This window comes from Stegodyphus dumicola, chromosome 4 (genome assembly GCF_044657685.1).
Source record: "Stegodyphus dumicola isolate Sdum_Otavi_A_Nest chromosome 4, ASM4465768v1".
Taxonomy (NCBI): Eukaryota; Metazoa; Arthropoda; class Arachnida; order Araneae; family Eresidae; genus Stegodyphus; species Stegodyphus dumicola.
Window position 1 is genome coordinate 122,585,910 of NC_140771.1, and position 26,632 is coordinate 122,612,541.

The 26,632-nt window shown below is 33.5% G+C and overlaps 1 protein-coding gene across 1 annotated transcript in view; it reads right to left on the reverse strand.

Annotated features, from left to right (window-relative positions):
- The window catches only part of LOC118199247 (guanylate cyclase 32E-like), an 876,682-nt gene that overhangs the window by 271,130 nt on the left and 578,920 nt on the right, over positions 1–26,632 (reverse strand). Inside the window, exon 8 of the mRNA XM_085815399.1 lies at positions 1,731–1,803. Within this exon, the coding sequence (XP_085671525.1) occupies positions 1,731–1,803 (73 nt within the window). The remainder of the gene's footprint in view (positions 1–1,730; positions 1,804–26,632) is intronic.

Sequence of the window (26,632 nt, forward strand, 5' to 3'; positions counted from 1 at the left end):
CGAAGCCAAACATATATTTGTAAAAGTTTAACTACTGGAAATGGCAGATTGATCCAAATCCGAACCCGTGGGAGAGGCTGGCTTTATGGATTTTTCCATGAATTTTGCAAGCGTAACATAAACATGAGACAAATTTCCTTAGAAGTCATCAAGACAGCATCTCTCTTTACAAATATCCCTCACTTGATTCTCCTTATTTGACTAAACAAATATATATACGTCTTTGAAAAAGTACTTATATGGCCTTTATTTTTGCAGTCGTTGGTCATAGACATATACTATAGTAAAGGACAAAACCGCTTTTTTACGGATCAAAAGATCGGCAACGAAAAGAAAGATCGGCAACGATCAAGTGAAGAAGGGAAATAATTGAAGTAGCAGTGGAATTAGAAGAATCAATTCAATCGAACCGTTCCTGGACTGATTCCTTTCAACCGCAGTTTTGAGATTCCTTAACATAAAATTCCTTTTCATATTAAATTCATTTTTACATATAACTAACAATACAATTCTGGAATGAAAAATGTTAAAATACTTCGCGAATGATAAAAATTAAGACTTTTAATATGAGCGAAAAAAGGAATAATTAGCTTTTTACCCTAATGTATGAAGTGGATTTTCTTGGTGTGCTTCCAGTTAGAATTTTCGATTGGTGAACTCTGAACTGTTAGCGCTCTATTTTTAGCGAATTTTAATGCTCTAATTTTAGCGAATCACGTTCGCTCGCTCAGTAAAGTGAATCGATCTTTCGAATCAGTTCGGAAGTGAACTGCTGTACTCTAACATACTCTAAATTACAAAAATTCTTCAGATAACGCAAATGTTCATAAACGTACTTACATTTTAAAATAAAAAAAAAATATTAAATTTGCGATAACATTTTCTACGGTCCTCCGGTCCCTATGTTTACATTTATAAAACTTTATGGTCATTCCCATATTTTGAAATAAATGTTCTAAATAAATATTCTAATATTCTAAATTTCGAGAGCATAAAATATTTCGACTTTTGCGCTGTATTTATGTGCAAAGTTATAACGTTGCGCGCCTACAACTTGCACGCAACCAAGGGTGATTGTGAAAGCTTGTATAAACCACAGAGTCTTGTAAAGGGTTTAAGTCCCTTTTTATTCAACGTAATGAATTACAATTGCGTTCTCTTGACGCTTACAAACGGTGCCAACTCGGCAGTCAAAATAAAAATAAAAACCTGAAAAGAAATTAAAGACAATATTCTAACTACGAGGCTCTCTCAAATAACTAACTCACCGCGTTTTACAATACGGCTGCTAATACAGCAGACTTGAAGCTCACTGGAACAATTGCAACTACTTCCCGCCAAGCACATAGGCCGCAACGCGGGGTTCTTCTATTCTCGATTTCTACCTCCGCGCTCGCTAAGTAAGAATAACTCTCTCACCGAACTCGTTTCCTTCTATTTAAATCATACTACTTCCGCTGATAATTTGAATGCTTGCGCGTTCTACTCAAATTTACATATTCTGGCATTGGCAGTTCCAGGGGAAAGTAAGGCTTGACAGGAAAGATAGTTTAAACTTAAAATAAATGTTAGTTAAAATAAATATAAACCCTACAAAGTAACAAAGGTTATAAAAAGTGTTAAAGTTATACAAAAATGAACAGCTTAAAAACAATCCTGTACGGAAAAATTTGAAACTTTCAAGAAAATAAAGAAAAGAAACCATTATAAAAGACTGCTTAGCAACTTACTTATATGCCACTAAAATCCCTACAAGTAGCACTAAGACTAGGCCTCCCGTCACGCCGATTGCCAATTTCCACACTAAAAGAGAAATATTATAATTAAAATAAATCCTCGATTCAAAGATACAATTACGTGTTTGAGTTAATGATTTTAAACTTACCCTTTAAAGCAAAGGTTTTAGGCACCTCTGTACCGTTACGAGTTATGGCAAATATTCTTTTCTATTTCTTTAGTATTGATATAAATTTGGGTCCAGTATTTTTTATTGTATAAAACTGAATAAACTGATTTATTTATGTATTTATTTATATCGAATTCTAGTATGCAACAGTTCTGTTACAATTTAATATTCAATTCAGTTCATAATGAATAGAAACATCTGTTTTTTACAAGTGGTTGAGAAGTTTTGCCCCAAAACCATCATTAAGTACAGTTTGTTACCAAATTATACCACATTTTTAATTTTTCAAATCCCACTACATAATTTAAGTTAATACGTTTTTTACAAGTTTATATAGATATAAAGCATATATTTATATATATATATAGAGAGAGAGAGGATGGTCACCGCTAACATTAGTCATATTACTAGCCATTGTTCTGCACACATTTCATTAAAAACATTTTCTTTCTCGACAAAATAAATCTTGAATATAATATATCTTGAAATCTTGAAATAATCTTGAAAATAAATCAATATTCGTATTATAAATCACACATGGCATTAAGAGCGATCTGCAAAGCCGCATTGGTCACACCTTTGTATAATCTAAATTTTACAATAGTATGATTGATGTATTAGAGAGGTAAACAATGACTTCTTAATAGAAAGCAAACAAAAACAAAAACAAGAACGCAATGCATTCAAAATGAAGGAGAAAGCCTGGAATAGACCTAAAATGTTACCATATTGAATATTTAATATTATTTTGATTAAAAAATATTAAAAATTTTCGATGCTGATTGAAATCTTATTTGCTGAAGCGTTTATTTAAGTGACAGCAGCGTTAAGTAGGCGTCATTTTTTATAGACTAAACAGGAAATGACATAATATACAGACTTATTTATAAGCGGAGAGAGCGCAGAAAGGAAATGTCAAAATTAAAATAGAGAACAAAGGGACTACTTACTTCAAATTAAAGTTAGAATTTTTGTTTACAAATCCTTTGCCTTACATTTCCCCAATATAATATCATAATTTAATGCGTATGAGGAATCAGCTGGCAGTCGTCATGATCGGGGTTGAAAGCGTAAAGACGAAGATGACGAAACTATTTTTTAATAAATCACCAATCTTTATTTTCACACATATCCAATTAGTTTGGCAGACACTTATTCAATCATAATTAAATATGATAAATTTCTATGTACATTGTTTTTTTAAAAGAAATGATGTAGGCATTCGAGAAGCGAAGCAGCGCGGTATTGGCAGAGCAGCAGTTAGGGAAGGGAAGAATGATGCAATTAATCGCCAGCGTTGTTTATATCGAAGTATATGCAATTGTATAGACAAGCTATGATTGATTAATATTAGTTTTAGTTACCCGTTTTCAAGTAGTGGTATACAACATAGAAGGATATTAAATTTGGGAGAACAGATGAAGTTAACGGAAGAGTACCAAATTTAGAATGTTAATTTTGAGGTCGCCAGTTATTCTTAAAGCAGCTAATATAATTTTCTTATATCTTACATATATATATATATATATATAATGAAACTTGATAATTGTAGACAAATATGCAGCTGTCGATATTTAAATTTGCCTCACAACTATCTTACCACTAGACAGAAAATATGATTTTAAAAATTTTCAGAACAAGATGTCTTTATTTAGCAAATAATATTGTGAAATAATTGTGATTAGCTGCGGGGAATTTAACTTGATATTATTTCTTTAAGGGACATTTTATTATGTAATCATCTGACTATTCTATATTTCCACAGAAACACAGTGATCAGCAAGTGGAATTTGATGGAAGATTTTGAGCATTTTCCTCTTTCAAAGCATTTTAAAATGTTTTAGAATATTTGCGGTGCTTTTTAGGACATTTTTGTGGCACTTCAGAGCATTCTGAGCCACAATGAAATAACTAAACTGCAATTTATTTAAATAACTGAGCTGCAATTTATTGAACAAACTGAACTGGAATTCACATGAAATAACGGAACTGCAAATTCAGAGATAGCTTCAGTTGTTCCTAAATACTGGTTATGTAATATGTTATTCCTATCTATCACGATAAGCGCTTTCCGCAAACATGAATAAATTAGTTCTAAGAATTTTTCCATAACAGCATTTCTTAGTTCTTTAAGCATTTTGGGCATGATCAGTACCACATAATTACATGCAGAAGGAAAATGCTATTTCACAGAAATATTCTTAGAATTAGAAAGGTTGTGTACAATACCTTTTCTATCTGGATAAAATACCCTTCTTTCTCTTTTTTTGCTCAGCTGGTGCAGTCCGCCGCCGTAAGTTAGTGAAAAAACCCCGACCTTTCCATTTTTTATTGGAGGAAATTGAATTGAAAGAAATCTTGCATACATCAGATGCACTTTCAAGATCGTAATTTTAACTATGAAATCCTTACAAAAGCTAGGAGTTACACTAAGTTAGGAGATGTTTTAACAAAGACGAAAGGCAGAGTTTCAAATACTGAATTTTCCAACTTTAATGCTGTTTGACTAAAAACTATAGTTTCCAAACTACGCGAAAAATACTTCTCATCTTGACCGAAGAAATGGCCTATTTTGTAACTAAGCATCTAGTGACACGAAAACATTTATGCTGAAAGCAAAAGATCCTTCACTTTCGAAAACAATAGTGAGTACTTCAGCTAATTCGGAGCAATATTAATACATCATTGTAAGGCTGAAAATACGAAAGATAAATAAAATTCAATTGACAATATGTATAACTGTTTGGATTTTAATTATCTGTCAGCTTTTTCAATTGTGTGATTTTTTATATTATTAGTTTACTTTGGGGGAACATTTTTAAGAGCCCTTTTTTTTCCTTTGAAGTGCATTTTCGGCTCTTCTTAAGGGCCTTTTGAATGAATTTTTAGGTCATCAAAATCCAAGTTGTGGTGCTCGAAGTCGTCACGTTAAAGCAAAATGTTGCGAAAGAAACATACTTTGTCATATATCTCGACATTTGCGGGATCGAATTTTTGCGGTTTAGAGCAATTGTTTGTAAGCAATACAGCTTAATTTCAGAAATAAGGGATAATTTAATCACAGTTTGTTTAATTACCTTAGTAACATCGGTTTTTAAGTATATCGAATAGCTGGTATAAATTGAAGAAAGATGGCGAAATATATTCGAAGATTATTTAACCTTCTGAGAAAAGCTTTTTTGACTAGTAGAAAAATACATATCGATATATAAAAATCATTTGATTTGTTTTCTTCACCACTATCATGCATTAGGAGAACAGCAGCGTTGCTCAGTTAATAATCTTGTTTTCAAGTCTGGTATATTCATTTTGCTGTCAGTAAAAATGTGTGCGTTTATTTACTGGGAAGGTTTAATGCATTTTTTATCATCAATGGTTTGAACATATTTCCAACCTTGCAATAATTCAGTGCTGTGCAATAGAAAGTTCCAAAATCATTACCGGTAAATTCGGTATTTTGTTGTTTCACAGAACATTGATGGTACTTTAAGCGATATTACAGTTATATTGTAACTATTTACATTGTTTCTATTAAGCGTGATATTTCATATTCCGTGCAGGAAAAGAGTATGGTATTATTGGATTATTCATTCAGAAATTCAAGTACTGTCTTGGTGATATAAACATATGGAGACCTTCCATAACATGTAAAAATGATTTGCTTTATCGTCTTCAAATTAAGCTCAGTAACCCATACCACAAATGATTAGTTATTAAAAATAAATTCATTATAAACATCTTTCCAAAATTAACTCATAAAATGAATTGGAAGGTGGCCTGCAAAATTCCATTTACCTGTGGAAATTTGTCTCATGTTTCTTTTTATGTTATCGAAGATTTTAAGAGAAGAATAATTCAAAATATTTTTAAATGACACGTATGTACATGAATCATGAGTTCATAAAACGTGACGATTAATTTCAGTATTCAGACATGAAACTGGTTTAGCATTAAGAAATATCTTCTTAAATGAAAAAAATGGCGGTAAGCATCTAATTAAAAAGGTATTTAATTTTATAAAACTTGAGCAGAAAATTCTACTGAAAAATTACGTATTAAAATTCAAGAATTAATTTTAACCTTTTTCTTTAAAGCAGCAAATTTGATTTCTTTTCTTCTCCCTAGAAAAATATACAGTCAAGTAATTTTTGCTTTGTGTTCGTTAAACTTTGTTACGCTTCTTGGACATCTATCATTAATTAACTCTTGAAAGTGTTGCTTTTTCGTAATAATAAGAAAAAAAAAAAAAAAAAAAAAAAAAAAAAAAAAAAAAAAAACAATTTATCACACACTGGATCTGGTGTGAATTAGTTCCCAGAAGCTCTGATTTTCGAAGTTCCTTAACATATTTATTTTTTAAATAAAAGTTATACATTACTAACTAATATATACCCTTCTTAGTAAAATATACTTTAATTCTATTGTAATAATACCTATGACTGATGCAGTTTATCAAATGTTAAAATAATGTGATTTATAACTCACTTGATTTTATATGACTATTAACCACATATGATTAGCTTGATAACCTTTATAAATGTTCGCACCATTAGTGAAACTAATAAATACAATACGTCTTAAAATTTATATACAAGTATCTGCATCGCTATAGAATAATCTTTTCAGCACTATTTTAAAGACGGCTTTATATTATTAAAATATTGTGAAGGGCACTTAATCATTAAGAAAATACCCTTATCCATATTAATCCATATTAATTCAGGTCTTATCCATATTCGAGGATAAAACGAAATGACAGGTATTTCCCTCAATCATCTTTTGTAGCAACTTTAAAAGAGAAGTAATCTACACTTATATGGTTTCATCGGCTAAAAAGTCATTTTTCAAGTCACATTCTCGATTTTGTGTTTACGATCAACATTTGACGAAGCAAATGTGCATTTAAAACTATTACAGGCATTAAAGGGGTATGGGCCGCAATCCATCAATCCTGACACTAAAGAGGTCAGCTCCTTTCTTTCTTCTATGACAACATTAACTATAAACACGGATTTAGAAGAGATGTTCCCAGAAAAAAAGAGTATTTCTTTCGATCTCGTTTTACGTTATCAGGTTCACTGTTCCTTCTAACCTTTTTCGGGAACATGCAAGGACCTGACTCGGAACAGAGAGCTTACTAAAGCTATGTTCAAAACTGTGGGAAGTAAACAGGATACACAAGAAGGGTATACAAAACCCTTTATTTTTCTCTATTTACAATGACTTCCGTACTTCGGAATACACCGACCCGCTACTTGGGGTCAAAACGTAAAAGTATAAAAATAAAACTAAACTCTAATTTAACTTTAGAATAATAACGTGGAAGATTGGCCTTATATTAACAGGAAGCGTATGTAGTACAGAGAACTGTTAACATTACAATACGTTTAAAATTTATCAAGAGGATTAAAACCTCTGGCCTGGAAGGCAACAAGCAACTGCGTAACTTATAAGGTAAGCGGTCTGCTTCGACTCACTGCTTCCTCTCTCCCGCTTGGCAAAAAGCCACAACTTAAATACTTGGCGTTCGCCAGACAAACTTTGCATAAAAACCTTAACGCTTATAATTCTGACCGGAAGTAGAAAATAAGAAGTGATAGTAAAGATTTAAAATAAAATAAACGTTAGTAAAACTTAAGATCCTTACAACGTAACTGTAAACAGAACTACTGAACTTAAAAGTTAAAAGAGTAGCTGGTTTTCGAATACTTGATCAGAAAATTTAAATAAATAAAATAAGCGCCCTATAGAAAATGGATGTTGTCCTAATGTTCTTCAAAGGACACTTAAAAAGCATTTTAAATGAACAAGTTTACTTGCGTTAAAAGTGTTGAAGACGGAAGCATGATAAATTATCACAGAAAATGGGAGCGTGTTTTTGGAAGAAGTCTACATACGACTTACCTTAAAGGGCATCTTGAAAGTTCAGACGAATTTAAAATGCAAAACAATTATTTTTCTCAAAGTTTTGTGGGTTAGGGTCAATGAAGTACATGTGAAATGCAATGATTTCCAGAAATGTCCAGCAAACTACAATGAGATCAGATGAGCTTTCTCTTTAAATGCGCTGTAAGTTGCGTTCTATTTAATGTATTTGAGTTCTACAGACTATTACTGCCTGATATTGTGAACATTTGTACAATATCTCTGAGGAAAATTCCAGCGTTTTCTTATATTTTTTTTTTTATAAGAATAAGTTTTATTAACCTTTTAGCATACTTGTGCATTCAATCTATTACGAACCCGTACGCACGAACAGTACTGTTTAAAATCGTTAGAATATAAGGTATCGTAAGTTGTATTTAGATTGGAGATAGATTTTAATTCTGCTTTTGACCGTTCCGATTGGTAGATATCTAAACTCGTTTTAAAATTAAGAGTTTTTGCACTGGTTTCAACATAAACGGTAAAAGTAAACTCAGGTATTCTGAATCTTACTTGTACAATTTCTCATCTAACGCATCCATCATTTGAGGTGCTCATTACCATGACTTTTGCAAACCGCATTTATGGCAATGCATGGAGAACAGAGGAGCCAATCAAATAGGAACAATTAAATTTAACATTCGGACATCCTGCTGTCTAGACATCATCACTGTAAGTTACTAAAATCTCACTGACGCTATATTCTTGACAGAAACTGTCTGCACGCACACAAATGTTGATACATACGCAAAATTAAGCAGCATAATTAAATATCCCTTTTTTTCATTAAAATGTCGGGTTTCCAGTAACTGATTTTGTTTAAAGCCAACTGAATATAAACCTGAAACTGAAATCTCTATAACCATAATCTTGTAAGATCGTTTAATGAGGGAAATTATTAATTAAATGTTTTGTTCACTTTACATTCACATAAAGAACTCAGTGTTTCTTAATTACTCAAAGGCTATTATTTTTCAGCAAGGGAAAAAATAATCTAAACAACCAAGGGAATAAAACCTAATTGCAATAACGTCGACTCAATCTTCAGTTGATCATATTTAATTACAGTAAGTTATTTATTTGTTTGTTTATTGTTTAGTTTCTATTATTAATGTTTAACAAATTAAATGACGAAAATTAATTCTAATTTTATTGCAAATTATTCAAAATGTATAGGAGACAAGTATTGAATCCGTTATTTTAACAGAAGACTTAATCATGACGACTGTTAAATTGACAGGATGGCTATTGAAAATTTTCGAAAACAAAGCATTTTACGGAGGAAGATTTTGTTTCCAGAGATTTCAGAGCTTTTGAAATAATTATTTTAAATTTACTGGTAGGTTTACTCAATGCCATAGTGAGTATTTTCTGTTTGTACATATTGAAAATGATAAAAAGTTATAAACTAACAGTATTTGTAATAGTAAGCACACAAACTAAATCAAGCTAATTAAGACACAATAACACGCCGAACAAATACTAATTCATAAGTCAAACAACAAAAATCAGCGTTATATTCACAAAATTTTCACAGGACTAGTTTCGATGGTTTTACCGAACCATCGAAACTAGTCCTGTGAAAATTTTGTGAATATAACGCTGATTTTTGTTGTTTGACTTCTGAATTAAATCAAGCTAGTTTAAGAAAAGAAACAAATAAATAAATAAAGTCTGAAATATTTCAGAATTTAATGGTCGCTCAAAAGGGTTTGTTATGGTTTCTTACGCTGAGTCTTCGATCAACAAGTCTGCAATTACATTCACTTTCGTAAAAATTTTTTTTGGGGAGGGGGTCAAGCATCGTTTATTTGCGCTTGCCCTCATATAGTGAAAATAATAATAATAATAATAAATAAATAAATAAATAAATAAAATTTGCATAGAAGCATATGCTTAGAATTTCGAATGCAGTGTTAGGTGCTGCATATCCGATGCATGCATACTTATATTCGGTCTTTTACCAGTTTATCATATCAATCATCAGTTTTCTTATAAAGATGGCTAAAAGACAAATTTTTTGTCTTTGTATTATTAACTTCTGATGTGTTAACTTTATTCATTAAATATCATGTTCTTCGCCCATACGCCACATAATATTCTATTCAACAGCAAAATCACAAAATATTTTAAAACAACATATATTTGCAATTTGCGACAGAGTACTAATTCAGAAGTCAAACAACAAAAATCAGCGTTATATTTTCAAAATTTTCGTAGGACTAGTTTCGATGGTTATACCGAACCACCATCCTCAGCTGCAAAACCGCAAAATGGTAAAATCATCGAAAATAGTCCTGTGAAAATTTTGAAAATATAACGCTGATTTTTGTTGTTTGACTTCTGAATTAGTATTTATTCGGCGTGTTATTGTGTCTTAATTTCGACAGAGTGTTAGAGGTTGCCATACATATTTTTATATTTGCCACCTTATTTCTGTAAAACGAAGCCGATCTGGGAGGCTAACCGTCTATATTTTAACCGTCTCAATTTGAAGATAGGCTTTACTGAATGGCAACACGTTGGCGTTTCGAAGATAAAAGTATTTCATAACCGGCAGCGGTTATTGCTTTCAAGCAGCCGAATTTGTTAATCAAAACTGAAAGATAAATATCTTACATTTTTCCGAATGGCAACGGTTCTGGAGCTGGATATGAAATGTTTTATTTCGAAGAATGTTGCCACTGATCTCTTTCAAAATGTTGAGTTTCCTTATCAAAAATTCATTAAAGTTTAACAAAATATGAAATAAATAATAAAACAAATTCGAAATTCAAAATTGGGGCTTTGTGTCTGTTCGGGTGGAGGACTATGTTATTCAAAATTCGAAGTCCTTAGGTAGCATCGCTTTTTGAAAGCAAGGAACATATATAAATATATGCAGATTCTTCATTATTTAATATCTTAAAAAATCTGATGTGGACACCACATGACTTCCATGTTAAATTGTACACATTTTCTCCCCAATTTCATTGCAGATATATTTCCCATTCAATTAATTCAATTCTCACATCGCTCCATGACAAAAATACATGAAACCTGAAAACATCTTCAGTAAAAATTCAAAATTTTTTCAAACTATAAAACAACAAATACAGTTAAAACAGTTTTCATGATTAAAATTAGACTTTCTTCGCAAAAACAAGCAATTCGTCCAGCGCGCTGAAAGGCAGATCTTTCGGTGCACAAAACTCAAAGTTTAATTTTGGTCTCATTTGACAAAAAGACACTGAAGGTGCGGAAACTTACTTAATTCACTACTCTGCTAAGAGTTTTCAAATGTAAACAAATGGCGATTCATTAGGCTTAACTAGCCACTTAAACTTTTAAATTGTTGATAATTCTATGACTGTTGCATGCAGATAAGCTAAAGTCATAAAAGCCTTGACTGGAACGTATAAAAATCACATACTTCAATCAGTTTTGAAGCAAAAAATGCACGATTTAGCAACGTATAAGAATAAAAAAAGCTAAGCTCACCGAGCCAGGTAACAGTGTGAGAAAATATGTATGTATATTGGTGCAGTAGATTGCAACGTAAAAGGAAGAAGCACAACTACATGTTATAGCAGTCTCATATACAAAATTTACACATTATGAGGCTACTCGTTCTTGTTATGCGAGCTACATACATATGTACGTGCTTATGTACGTACAGACATCAAGAAAAGCTCTCCATTTAAAATATTTTTTTTTACCCCATTCTGGGAAAAAGAGACGTTTATTTTGTCGGTGCATTCAGATGTCACGCAAAAACCTGCGTTAAATTGCATTCGATAGCGGTCAAAATGGATTTTTTCATTGAAATATGATAGCCGATTTTTTTTTTTTTTTTTGCTACTACAATACTTCTTTTATTTCGTACAAGGATGTAAAAATAATGCAGAGCGATAATATCTGGTGGCAACAATTTCAAAAGTTATATACCCTTTATAGTGAACCAATGCAAAATCTCATTTGAGGCAAATAGACACTTTTGGACTTAAATAGAATTTGCATTGCTTACCTTTATTTGTTTAAGTGCAGAATGACCCTTACTGGTCCAGTATTTACTGAATAACTAAAAGCCACAATATTTGTGTTCAAATACTCATTGAATAATTTCGAAGATGAAGGATCAGCGAACGAGTGTTTCAGTTAGAACGATTATCCACCTGCAGCACGTTGTCCCATGCAGCTTTGAATCTATAAAGCCATGCATTTGGATATTGATTCTGGACTGTATCCCGAATAAGAGCATTTAAACTTTTACAATATCCGAGCGCCCAAATATTCGGTTCTTGTAGTACGGGCACCAATTAGGATTTTAAACGCAAATGCGCACTTATTTATGTGGCGATCTTTCTGATCAAGTAGATGTTCTAAGAGTTTTTGAGCAATAGTTAATATACATGAATATGCCTTTAAAATGTGGAGAGTTGTTTTCATAAAAAATGTCTCATCCCGATCTATCTCTAGAAAGCAGGCGAATGGAATCAATCGTGCACATCTAGAAATGGAGCAGACAGACTCGGCACCTCAGACCATTACAACGCCGCAGCATCAGTGACATGTACTTTGCCCAGCAAGTTCCAGAAACAAGGTCTTTTCCCAATGATTTGGAAGACTGCAAGCATCTCCTCTTCAATGACAGCAATAAACATCGTAAATTCTTAAAAACTGATTATCAATTTCGTATTTACACTTAGGCGTCTCTTTCTAACCATTGCATACTTTTAAAAGCGAAATAGGATGTATATGTCTTATGTATAATTGCTTTATTTCCAATAATTGCAATGTTTTATTGAAAACAGTTCGTTTTTCTTCAAAATTGCAATCTGCTCTTTGGTAAACTTTAAACGGGTCTTAGAGGAAACCACATTGGATACTACACTTTCAAAAAAGAGAGCGATTGACTTAATAGTTAATAGCTCAGTGTCTGTATATGAAATAAAACAAGCAAAACGTTTTAATTGTCAAAATTGGCTTTCTGTCCCGGATTTATTGAGTTTTAAGAAATCTTTCCTTCCGACAGCCTTCAAGAAATTCTTCAAGAAAAATTAGCAAACTTTTCATCTTGTTAGACACTAAAATGTGTTCATTGAAATTAATTGTAATCCAATTCTTAAAACGGTTGCGCAGATTTTAGTTCCGAATTTGGGGATCCACTGAAAAAAAATACAATTTTTCATGCTGTTTTATCCACTCAACTAGATATTGTTAAGATAAATCTAATCTGATATTTTTTGGAAGGACGGGAAGGAGGAGTCTGATATTATCAAATTTGTTGTGCTCGGCATCAAATACATCAAGCTTTTGTAGGATATTTTCTTGTTCTAATTTGCATTTCTTTCAAATATTTTGAACCTTAAAAACTCTTTTCTGTGTCTCAGAAACTAGAATTAGAATGTAATTATTTTAGATAATTTTCTTTATTTAAAATCTCTGGAAACAAATAAACGAAATCAAAGAGAGATATCAGGTAATTGTACATTATATAATAGATTTATTTTTGGTGAAACCATGAGGGATGTCTATTATTATGTTTTCTTTCTGCTTTATTTCAAAATACAAAAAGTATAAAATTCCTATTAATACAAAAGGGTATTAAATTCCTATTATGCTGCAAAATGTACTGCTTGCTTTATGAACTTCTGTAATTCCCTTTATTGAACTAAATTGTTGTGGTTCTACCGAAGGTTTTACTAGTGACAAAGTCGGATACGTTTTTATAATTAGGCTCGTATATTGAAAACAAACTACGAGAGAGCATTTGTTGGAAGCTTTGGCTTATAGGAAGCTTTGGCTTAGAGCTAGGCAAAGTGTTTACGGCATAATGAAAATTTAAAGCAAAATAATATAAGGAGATTCACATAAAGAAAACGTAAATTACTAGGCACTCAAGATAAAGAGAATGGAGAGTTAGAACATCTAAATCTCTGACCTGTTTTCCAGTTAAATTAAATTAAATCTAACTTGTCAAATAAGCTCCAGTTAAATTAAATTTGAGGTACAGAACAAAGTGAAAGGGCAGAATGCATTTATTAAATGCCTTTGCAATAGCTACCGAGAGTAAATATGAGCTTGTAGGCAAGCTTGAAACTCTAACAAACCATTTTGGCATTAATTCATCTATTATAATGGTAAACTATTTAGACGTTATATCCACCACTATAACAAACATCTGCGAAATAATTTGAATGATTAACACAAGTAAAGAAGCAGTATTTTAAAAAATTAAAAATGCCATCTGAAGTCTTAAAGCAGCAATCTAACCTCTCAGTGAAAGACATTATATTTAAAGATAAACAAATAAATAAAGAATATTAAAAAAATTTTTTTATTTTCATATTAAATTTTCAATTCAAAGACCGAATTTTTTAAATTAAACAAGTTTAATAGGCTTTTCCTTTAGGAATTAAATCCCAGGATTCAAGGTTTAGACTATAAAAATCATATATTTAAGTTGAGCTTTTCAAAATGACGAAGAGGAGAAACTAGATAGAAAATTACTCTATTAATGTATTAACCCCACGAGAAACTTATTGCATTTATTTAATAAAATATATATATAATCGTTACTTTATGAAACATATTTGTGAAATCGGTTTGCTTACATATGAGGTTCACAAGAAATTTTTCTTGCAAGTGATTTTGCCAAGATATAAAATCCGCATGTATTAAGGAAACAATAATGTAATTCTGGAGATAATAAAAAGGTGTTGGTGTATTTAATTATGGCAAAGCACACGAGGGCTATCTGCCTAAGGGAAGGGATGCCTTTCGTGGAGGACTTTCTAAGGGAAACTGGCTCGTATACACGTTACACATGGGGAAAACCACGAAAACGCCCATGCAGCCAGCCTGTTCGCGGGATTCGAACCTCGGACCGAACTACCAGTGTTCAGCGACTTTACCGCTCGGCCGCTGGTGGGCCTAATAAAGAAAAAAAAGGAGATAGCTTGGAATAAAAGCTTTTTTTATATTTATTTTTTATAAAATGCAAAAATACTATATGAGCTAAAATTAAAACCCAGAGTTATAATAATTAGCAAAATAAATTATTCGGAACATATGCAATAATAGGGATAAAGGGTCTCAGAAACGTGGTGAGATAAGTAAACTATATTGGAATGCCAGGACCTTTCATGAACTCCTTATAAAAACTACATCTCTTATGTTCTTTTCCTTGTTGTTTAAATTTTTAACGTTTTACTTTTGTTCCCATGTTCTATTTATTCTTACTTTATAAATGTTTGTTCATTTTTATAATTTATCATTGTTATCATTGTGATACTTGAGCTGTTTTATATGTTTGGATTGATCTTTCCAATAAAGCCATATGTAATAACAGCTTTATGATAACGTTTCTACTTCTTTACATAATTGTTCCTTCATAAAGTAGAAGTAACAATTTTAAAAATCCACGAAATATTGTTTAGTTAGTAACTGCTACGTATGGTAGTAACTTCCTGTTAAACCGAGGTAAAGCGGAGTCAAGTTACATTAATTGAATAACTGTGCATTGCATTTTTTTTTAACTCTGTGCATAAGTCATGTACCTTGATGTGATACAAAAGCCGATAACAGAATATAACATGAGAATACTTGGTTAATTTTAACACTAAAATAACTGCAAGTAATACTACACTTTTCGAATGCTTATTCTCGTCGTTATTTTGGAAAACACTGGTGCGAAGAAGTAGCTAAGCATGAATACTTTTTTTTTCTGTTTATCTTTATAACTAATTACAAATTTACTTTAATTTAATAATTAATTATGTTTTTTTTTATTTTTATAGTCTTGATGTATAATCGTTGCTTTTTTATGTACATTTCATGTATTAGTAGATTCTTTTATATCATTCTGAGTTTTCACTTTACTGCCCAGTGTTATTGCAGGCCTAAATTTAGCAATTTCTACACTTTTTTCGTTTTATTTTTGTTTTTCACATTCTATTAATCTTTTTGTTTTTCACATTCTATTAATCATTGCAACAATCACTTTTCTGCAGAGTAGAAATCTATTCAACAGCTCCTTTGCTATTATTGTGATATTTTGGCTGTTTATACCTAGATAAAATTTGAAAAACTTCCGCAAAAGTGTCATAAGTGAATTGGTGAAGTCAGTAATGCAGCTAAAACATCAGCTGCCCCCTGAGACATATGTGTACTTCCGTCATATATTGGTTTCAAGTTACCAGACTGTTCCTCCCTTTGAATTTTAAAAAAAGAAGAAATGTGAGGACTGTTTTCGTTTTTACTGTGTGATTTTGATATTTATTTCAAAGTGCACAAGTTTCCAATTTCGTGTAATTTATTCCAGTTTGTCATATTTTACATTTTATTAGCATGTTTCCTCATTATTACACATTTATAATTATGCTTAAGAATATTTATGCATCTACAGCTAGCTTTAACAAAGAAAACTCACATTACAGAACACTTCATTTTACCTTATTTGAGAATATATTTATACACAGGGTGGTTATAATTAAAATTACCCTATTCAGACCCCTGTAAAACCCGTTCTACTCATCGGATTTTGATGAAACTCGGTATATACTCGGTATATGGACTATAGGGGAAATGATTTCTGCAATAAAAATAGTTCACATTTTGACCACCAGATGGTAATTTTCAAAACTTCGTTATGCAAATTAGTCAAGCCTATAAAGAAACGTTCAATCAGAGCCAGAAAATCATTCTGCATGCCTTTGTCATCGTTAATCATAACCTTACAGAAGAAACATCGAGCTTTACTGATAAAACTGTGTAAGGATTATGTTAATTTTATTAACAGTTAAATTTTAAGTTAAAGTTCCTTTCCTGTCAAATTCTTAACTTCAACTTACTACTTCCGACCAGAACGTAGTTTTGGAATTTGCTGAATATTTAATGAGAAGGAGCGGTATTTAAACCACGAAGCTACTTACCGAGACAGAGAGAGAAACAGAGTTTCTGAACTACGCGCGTCTGCCTTTTTGGCCGTTCTCTCTCTCAAAGCTGTTATGCGCTCGGCCGTACTCAGGCCCTTGCTAAGCTTCGTAGTAAAATAGGTTAAGTGGCCAACTCTCATTGTACCTTGATAGCTTTGGTTATACTTAGTTAGTTAATCTTAGTTTTAGTTTAATTCTTAGTCTTTTAAGTTCAAGTCCAAGGTGCAGACTTTATTTGTTCACTCCCAAGCGGAGTTTTGTGAAATCTTATAGAAATAATAAAGGGTTATTTACCCTTCTGTCTTGTTGTTTCCTGTCTTCGAACTCTAGCGATTATTCGCATATCAGTTCCTAGGTTCCTCACTTCCAACATTAACTTAAATTTCAAGTGAGGGACTTTACAATTGGCGCCGGAAAAGAATTCTAAACGGACCATGTCGTTAGAGTCCGGGAAGTTTACGTTGACCCCTCCGACCTTTCAGGTCCCTACAACATCCACAAATCCAGTAGAAAGGTTTGGATTCCTCGTGGAAACGCTGCACACAGCCATGAAACCCACAGCCACTTTCGATGGCAAGGGCTCAGTCCTGACATTTTTGGAGCAACTAGACCTACATTTTACTTTACATGCTGTGAATCAGCTACAAAACTTGATCATCGCTACGACAGCCTTAAAAGGTCAAGCCCTTAGCTGGCAGAGGAGTATAGGAAAGTTCTTGTTGGGGGACCCAGGATCTGAATCATATAACTGGGAAAATTTCAAATCTGTATTAATAAAAGCATTTCCAGTGGTTAAAGATCGTGCGAAGCTTGAATCAGAACTGTATAGTAAACACCAAAGCGGTTTTGAGGATTTGACAGAGTTCATTTTAAGAAAGGTACATATTTTTAATCTATTATACGGGATAAAGCCCGATAAAGAAATTATCGAACTAATTCTACCGCGTCTTCTACCGTCAGCGAAAGATTTTCTCAAAGTGCGTAATCCGCAAACGTTGGAAATTCTGTTCCAGCTTGCAATGAAATTTCAAAGTAGAAGAAACGCAGAGAAAGCGCGTGCAAGTCCGTTTGGCCAGTACTCAAGAATTACTCCGCAAAAGAAACCACAAGTTCAATACAAGGCATATCGGCAGAAGGGAAAAAGTGAAAAGTTTAATAGCAAGAGCGCAGATAAATCTAAGCGGTGGATATAAAAATCAGCGAAAAGAGGCGGCAGGAAATCAGACTTTAAACGCAAACCGGTGATCGAGAAGGGGCAACGGTCACCGAGTAGGACAGAAGATCCCTCAGAAATTTGTCTAAATATGGTCGTAGTACAAAATCTTGCTATACCGGAGATACAGATTTTGGTAAATAATGTACCAACCACTGCACTCCTGGACACAGGGGCACAATGTTCATTCCTATCGGAAAATTTTTTCAAAAAACATTTTCGTCGTTACAGACTGTTTAAAGCCACGGGACAGAAAGTAATCGCCGCCCAAGGCAAACAGTGCGTATGTTTGGGGAAAACCGCACTGCATGTTCAGATTAAAAACGAGGTCCTAAAAATTAATGTTTTAGTCGTGAAAAATTTACTTACATCAGTGATATTGGGGATCGATTTTTTGCACGCATCCGGCGCAAATCTTAATTTTCAGAATTCTACGTTTCAGGTGCACATGGACCCGGTACAAGAAGGTGAAGGTTCCATGCCGGAATTGAATCTGGATCATTTGAAGTTAGAAGAAAAAAGAAGATTGAAGAATTGGTAAGAAAATTTAATTCTTTGTTTAACGAAAAACCTGGGTTTTGTCAGGTAGTTAGTCATTCCATAGACACTGGGAATGCCCCTCCAGTCCAGTCAAAACCTTACCGTTACGATAAAGTAAAGAAATTTTGGAAACCCATATAAAAATATGTTAAAGAATAAAATAATTGTACCAAGCACGAGCCCTTACGCAAGTCCGGTGGTCCTTTGTAGAAAAAGAACTGGCTACCGCCTGAACACCCGGACGCGTATAGGTTTGCAGTTGATTATCGTAAGTTAAACAGTATAAAAAAATATCCCACATATCCCCTACCAATAATTGATGAAATCATCAGAAATATTAGCTCGACTAAATTTATGACAACCCTAGACCTCACGTCGGGTTACTTTCGAATAGCCGTGAAGCCGGAGGATGTTCAGAAGACCGCGTTTATAACAAAGTCAGGCGTCTATGCTTTTTTAAGAATGCCCTTTGGTTTGAGCGGAGCGCCAGCTACATTCCAAAAAGCTATGGACATAGTCTTAAAGCCAGTTTTAGGTAAAAGTACAGTAATTTATCTTGACGATATCATAATTACCAGCGAAACATTAGAGGAACATTTGAAACATCTGGAAGAAGTTTTTTCTTTACTTAACGAGGCCGGTTTTAAAATAAATGCAAGAAAATGCAAGTTTGCGGCGAAGGAATTACGATACCTCGGGTACAAAATCTCGAATAAGGGAATAGAGACTGATGATTCAAAAATTAAGTCAATTAAAAGTTATCCTTCCCCAAATACGGCTAAGAAATTGTCTTCATTTTTGGGCTTATGTTCCTACTATAGAAAGTTTATAAAAGAGTTCGCGAAAATAGTTGAGCCTCTTCTAGTGCTAAAAAGAAAGAAAAGTAGATTTTCTCGGACAGCCGAAGCGAACACCGCGTTTGAACAATTAAAGAATGCCCTAATCAATGCCCCAGTCCTTAAATCCCCAGAAGGCGAGCAAGGTCTAGAAATTTCAGCGGATGCATCCGATTATGCAGTTGGAGCGGTGCTCTCCCAAAATGGGCAACCTATAGCTTTCTTTTCGAAAACCTTGAATGCTACACAAAGGAACTATTCCGCTACTGAGCGAGAAATGCTCGCTGTGTTATTAGCAGTTCAGATGTTTCGGGTCATCGATACTTTAAAGTCTTAAACAAGGTCGTTTTGAAACCTTATTTTCGAGTATTTAAAGTCTGGCCGGAAGCTATGTAAGGATTATGTTAATTTTATTAACAGTTAAATTTTAAGTTAAAGTTCCTTTCCTGTCAAATTCTTAACTTCAACTTACTACTTCCGGCCAGAACGTAGTTTTGGAATTTTCTGAATATTTAATGAGAAGGAGAGGTACTTAAACCACGAAATTACTTACCGAGACAGAAAGAGAAATAGAGTTCCTGAACTATGCGCGTCTGCCTTTTTAGCCGCTCTCTCTCTCTCAAAGCTGTTATACGCTCGGCCGTACTCAGGCCCTTGCTAAGCTTCGTAGTAAAATAGGTTAAGGGGCTAACTCTCATTGTACCTTGATAGCTTTGGCTATACTTAGTTAATCTTAGTTTTAGTTTAATTCTTAGTCTTTTAAGTTCAAGTCCAAGGTGCGGACTTTATTTATTCACTCCCAGGCGGAGTTTTGTGAAATCTTATAGAAATAATAAAGGGTTATTTACCCTTCTATCTTGTTGTTTCCTGTCTCCGAACTCTAGCGATTATTCGCTTATCAGTTCCTAGGTTCCTCACTTCCAACATTAACTTAGATTTCAAGTGAGGGACCTTACAACTGTTTTATCAGAACGGCAGCACTAGCTTCGCTGCATTGCGTGAATATCATCCTTTAATGGGATTGCGAAAAGGGTCCATGTCGAAGAATGGTTTGAGGAAGATGATTATAAAATTTGAAGAGAGTGGAGACTTGTGTGTACTGTTAGGAAGAGGGCGAAACCCGGTTGCGAATGAAACTGTCGAAGAAGTCGCTACTGCTGTAGTTGAACCTGCCTCCAGTTCCTACTATTCTTCGGGAAGTGCTCGATTGGTGTCACGCGAGTTGGCGATTCCTTGGTCGTCAGTACGAAAAATTCTGCAATCCATTTTAAAATGCTATCCGTATAAGATCCACTTGGCGCAAATGCTGCAACCTCAAGACCCCCAAACACGCTCTGAATCTGCTTGCCTATTTTTGACGAGAATGGATATTGATGATACGTGGCGTTGGAAAATTATATGGTCAGATGAAGCGCACTTTTCTTTAGTTAGAGCTGTAAATAACCAAAATTGCCGCATATGGGGGAGGGCTTTACCTCCTAATATCCTGCACCAACAACCACTGCATTCTGATTATGTGACTGCATGGTGTGTATTATTTCCTGCTAATTTTATCCTCGGACTGTTTTTCTTTGAAACTCTCGGTTCTTAATGTCCTAAAACGTGCTCTGTCACGAGTTCACGGTACAGTGAACTCCTTCGACAGCAAATCAATCCTGCTTTCCAGGATAGGCAATGTTTGAAGACCACTGTTTTCATGCAAGATGGAGCCTACCAGCGGCCGAGCGGTAAAGTCGCTGAACACTGGTAGTTCGCTAGAGACGTTCGAATCCCGCTAACGGGCTGGCTGCATGGGCGTTTTCGTGGTTTTCCCCACGTGTAACGTGTATACGAGGCAGTTTCCCTTAGAAAGTTCTCCACAAAGACACCCCTTCCCTTAGCCAGATAGCCCTCGTGTGCTTTGCCATAATTAAAAACACCAAATACCATCATGCAACATGGAGCAACTCCCCACCTTGGGCGTGAAGTCAAAGAACTGCTTCGTGCTAACTTTGGCGAGAATCGTGTAATATACAGAGCTTTTCCGGATGCCTGGCCTCCACGTTCACCCGACTTAAATTTTTGTAATTTTTGGTTATGGGGATTCCTGAAAAACCGTGTTTATGGAGGAGGATTTAGGATTTTACCTGAGTTGAAACCAGCATTACACGTCAACTTGCTGAAATCCCTTGAGAGTTACTTCGCGCTAACACTGGACACGCTATAATGCGCTTTCAACACGTGATTCATGTCAATGGAACACACACTGAGCACATTCTGTAATTGAATAAATTGTAATGATTCTGACAGACTTTTCTCCTTCTTTAGGCGCCGGTGTCAAAATTTGAACTAATTGCAGAAATCATTTTCCATGGTCCGTATAACACATATACCAAATTTCTTCAAAGTTCAATAAGTAGAACAGGTTCTAGAGGGATCTGAATAGGGTTACTTTAATTATAACCAGTCTGTACAACGTAAATCGTATCAGAATGAATTTAAGATATATTACAGCAAACTACCACAAAGACCGTCATTGAACAGAATCAGCGAAAACGACATGCTAATGTCTGAAGCACAAAAAATAAAATATCCGAAGAAATATTATTTATTTACAACATCATTAACAAGTTTTTCATTAAGGCAATATTTACAATAATTGTTCCAATGTCGCGTTCACCAAAAGTTGTACATCGTTGGTAACATCAATGAAGTGATTCGAATAGTTTCAAAAATATCAGTTTTTTCCAGCACGATGTTCGAGCGACAAATCAACTGGATTTTCACAAACGAGTACCTTTAATGTCCGCTCAAGTTACCAAGGCGTGAAAAATCGGGTGACCAAAGTGGCCAATTTATCGAACTCCGAAAGTTGCATCTAGGTTCTTGCGAATATCGACTCTGAAATGGACCGGTGTATCATTATGAAACAACAGTCAATTACGAACAGCATCTGGATATCTTGAAACAACTGCGGTAAGCAAACTTGCAGAAAAATATGATAACATGTACCAACAATTCGCATTGGCAGTAAATATGGGGTAATCAGTTGTTCAACAATACCCGCCTATAAATTCAAAGAATTTCATTCTTGGAAATCATGTGGACGTGTATCGTATTTACTCACACAAGACAACTGTGCACGCTGAAAATGCATTCGTACATAGAAATCGCCTTATTTGTGAATAGCACGCAGTAGGAAAATCCACTGGCAGTATCTTCCGTGTAGAGAGTTCTCTTCCGATTCCAAAGCTTGAGCTTTCTAAAAATGCTGCGAATGTAATCGTTCTTCGCTTAATACTCTGCAGACCATCGGTTAATTTGCACCTAGAAGACGTGTAATAGTTTTTGTATTTGCGTCTGCCGTCCACAGAGTTCAAGATGAATTTCACGTCTGGATATCCTTATTGTTTGTTGGCATCTAAGAAACGACTATGGCGACGGTATTCGTGTGTAGTTTCCCTACACTACTCTTCTGACACAACCGTATTGCTGCTGATGCTACTAGAATAATACAAGCCAGTTAATCTATCATGATTTACCAAGCATATACTATTACTGTTGACGGAAGTAGTTTTTAGCGGTTATTGTAAATACTACTGTGATACTTCCTTCCATGCTTTATTTCTTGTGTTTGTGTTTGCGCCTATATATTCCTTCATACATACACACACGAATAAATAAATAAAAGCAAATTAAAAAATAAATTAAATTAAATAAAAAATTAATTTATAAATTATTAAATAAATCTGGAACGTTTCAGATTTTAAAGATCTCCCGAAAGGGTCTTTTAATATTTATTACGCTCTCGTTGAGCTCGTCCTCCTCTTTCCCTCACGCCCGATAATTTTTTTTTTTGATCAGCTTTATTATTAAGCATAGTTTTCTTTGTACTTGTGTCACAGTATTTTAACATAATTATGACATTTTCAAAAGCTGCATAGCAGGATATGTTTAGGTTTCTCGATGCATTGTTAAGTGTTGGCATATATATTTAGATTTTTGCCAGTCTTTTCTCTGCTTATCGTATTAAATTTTCTTATTAAGCGGGCTTTTCTTTACATTATTAACTTTTTATATGTTAACTTTATTAAATATCACGTTCTTCGAACTTACGCCACATAATATCAAATTCAAGAGTACAATCATAAAACATTTAATAACAGCATACTTTAAGAATTCCCGATTGCCAATCTCGAGCGCTGGAGATAAAAATATTTTATTCGGTAGAGTGCTGCCACTGCTCGCTTTCTATTTGTTTTGTTAATCAAAAATTCATTAAAGTTTTACGAAATATGAAATAAACAATAAAACCAATTCAAAATTCTGCCTTCCATGTGCACATGTTCGGGTGGAGGATTACGTTATTCAAAATTTGATGAAAACCGTGTTTTTCTAAATGCGAGGATCATACATACACACATGCATGCTGATTCTTCATAATTTAATTTCTTTAACATTTTTACGTCGATAGAAGCCAAAATCGATATATTAAACTCAAACATATGAAACGCCCGTGTATTCGAATTTTTCTTGGAATGGATTTTCTTCACCCAGTACAGGGTAGAATGCTACAGCGTTAACAATAATTTACTTAAGTGAAGCGATTACTTCTTTCTTTGAGATCTTTGTGCAGTTTCACTCATTGCGTGAAGTTTCTCCTTAGGACAGGATTATAACTGCGAATCAGTAGCTAAATGTTGACGCTAAACAAGGAGAGGGAAACTGCATTGAAATAAATGAGCTACTTTTAGTTTCTTCAAAAGAATGATTCGCATGTCATTTAAGAACTCCAGAAACCAGTGAGCCATACACTAAATTAATAGTGAAACCATCAGGTAGAAAATGAACGCAAGAGTTCGTTGGACATGCCGATATCTGAGTGTATGGACGTTTCGAGCGACTTCGCTGTGAAAGAGTTAAAAATAATATAGGACGATAATATTTGGTAGCGGCAATTCGAAAGAGTGATAACGTCTTTTATAATGACCCGATGCAAAATCCTATTTCGAGTCAAATAACCCCTTTTGTGCTAAAAGCTTTTTGTATTTTGCTACTCCTTCAAGTTTTTTGCATTAGTTCTAAACCACTAGGCATACAGAATGACAAAACCTGTCCATAGTAGAGCAAAATATCTATAGCTCCCCGATAAAGCATTTTATATCCACTACTCAATTTTTATTTAAAAGTTTAATTTTTTTTAAATTAATTGTTAAGTTTCAACTCCTTAATCTGTGTTTACTAAATTTGATTGGTTCCTTAGTAATTAAGCAATTTTTGGTTGTTTACTCAGTTTCTGGTTTCGAAAAACATTCTTTCAATTTCAGGATTAATACATGCTGATATTTATCCTTTTCATTAATAAGTTGATATTTATCCTTTTCATACTGTTCCGGTACACAGGAACAGAACAACTCAACCTGACTGTTTCGCTTTTGGCACTATGCCAAAGAACATTAACTCACTTGAACTGTCGTACTCAGACGATCACATTCGCAAGGCAGCTAGAATGCTGCTATTTTTCATAATTTTTGTTCTGTTCTCGCATTTACAAGTTTTATATGCCATTTTCTTGTTTATACTTATATGTTAAGTATTTAATATAAGTTTAGTGTTTAAAAAAGAGGATGTGTATCTAATTCATTTACATCTCACCACATACTTTATTATACAGTGTCTCACAAAAGTGATGGGACCCTTGTGCTTTACAAAAGGAAACTATGGGAAAATAAGTTAAAAAGACATGTACAAATTTTTTGTGGGTGTGTTTCATACTTAAATTTAGTAACAATTATTACATCAAATACATTTTTTGTGGGTGTGTTTCATACTTAAATTTAGTAACAATTATTACATCACATACATTTTCTCAAAATATTAAAATATTAATTTAATAAAAATACAGTTGTTTAGAACGGAGCAAAAAATGGCTCAAATAAGTGATGGGACACTTAATTTTCCATCAAATATTTATCCAAAAATTTTACTTTTTAAAAGGTTTTAATATTTTGTTGGATTTCCTTTCACTTTAAAAACATGATTTAATCTTCTTGGGATGGATTTGACTATTTTTTTGTGACTTCTGGAGTGCTTTTACCCCATTCTTCTTGCAGCACCGATTTTAATTGTTGTTTTGAAAAAATGGTATGTTTGCGAATTCTTGATTCCAATTCTTGCCAAATATTCTGTATGGGATTTAAGTCTGGAGATTGTGGTAGTGTTTTTATTATTTCAGGACAGTTATACAGCAGCCAGTGTCTAACGTTCAAAGCAGTATGCTTGGGGTCATTGTCCTGGTAGAAGGTTCAATTTTCGAGCTGAAGATTTCAAATTTTGATTTAAAATGCCAATATACTTGTAATTATCCATTATACTGTCAATAAAAACAAGACTCCAACTCCAGCGGACGACATACACGCCCAAACCATAACTCCTCCTCCAGCATGTTTTACTGTTGGCACGAAGTTCTGTTTGCGAAATTCTTCCCAGGGTTTTCTCCACACCAAGATTCTACCGTCAGAATCAAATATATTAAATTTACTCTCATCAGCAGATATAACTTTATTCCAGTAATCAAAATTCTTATTTATGTTGGATTTTGAGAAAGCCAGTCTGAGTTTTCTTTCGTTTCACTTACGAAGAATTTTTTCCTGGCTGCTCTACCGTGATATCCAGTAGATGAAATTACTCTTCTATTAGTCTCAGGATTAATTACTCCATATAATTCTTGTAAATCAGCAGCAACTTTAGGAGCACTCATTCTTGGATTTTTTTAAATATTTCGAACAATAATTCGCTTTATTCCATTCGATAGCTTTGATGGTCGGCCAGGTCTTTTTTTATCCTGAATCATATGATTCTTTTTATATCGTTTAATGATATTGTAAACTGTTGAATGACTCGAGTTAACTGTTTCAGGAGTTTCTCTAATAGATTTTCCACGTTCAATACGCAAATTAATAACTAATTTTCGAATTTCAGGCAAAGTTTCTTTTCGTTTAACATTCATGGCTGCACAGAGCTAAAAAAACACAAAAATTCCAAAACAAACTGGAGAGAAATACTGCAGACGATTTTATAAATTATTGCCAATTCTTTTGAGTAAAAATAAAAAAACCCAAAAATATTTTTATTGTAGTACGTAGTAGTATTTAATGGTGTCCCATCACTTATGTGGGCCATTTTTTGCTCCGTTCTAAACAACTGCATTTTTATTAAATTAATATTTTAATATTTTGAGAAAATGTATGTTATGTAATAATTGTTACTAAATTTAAGTATGAAACACACCCACAAAAAATTTTTACATGTTTTT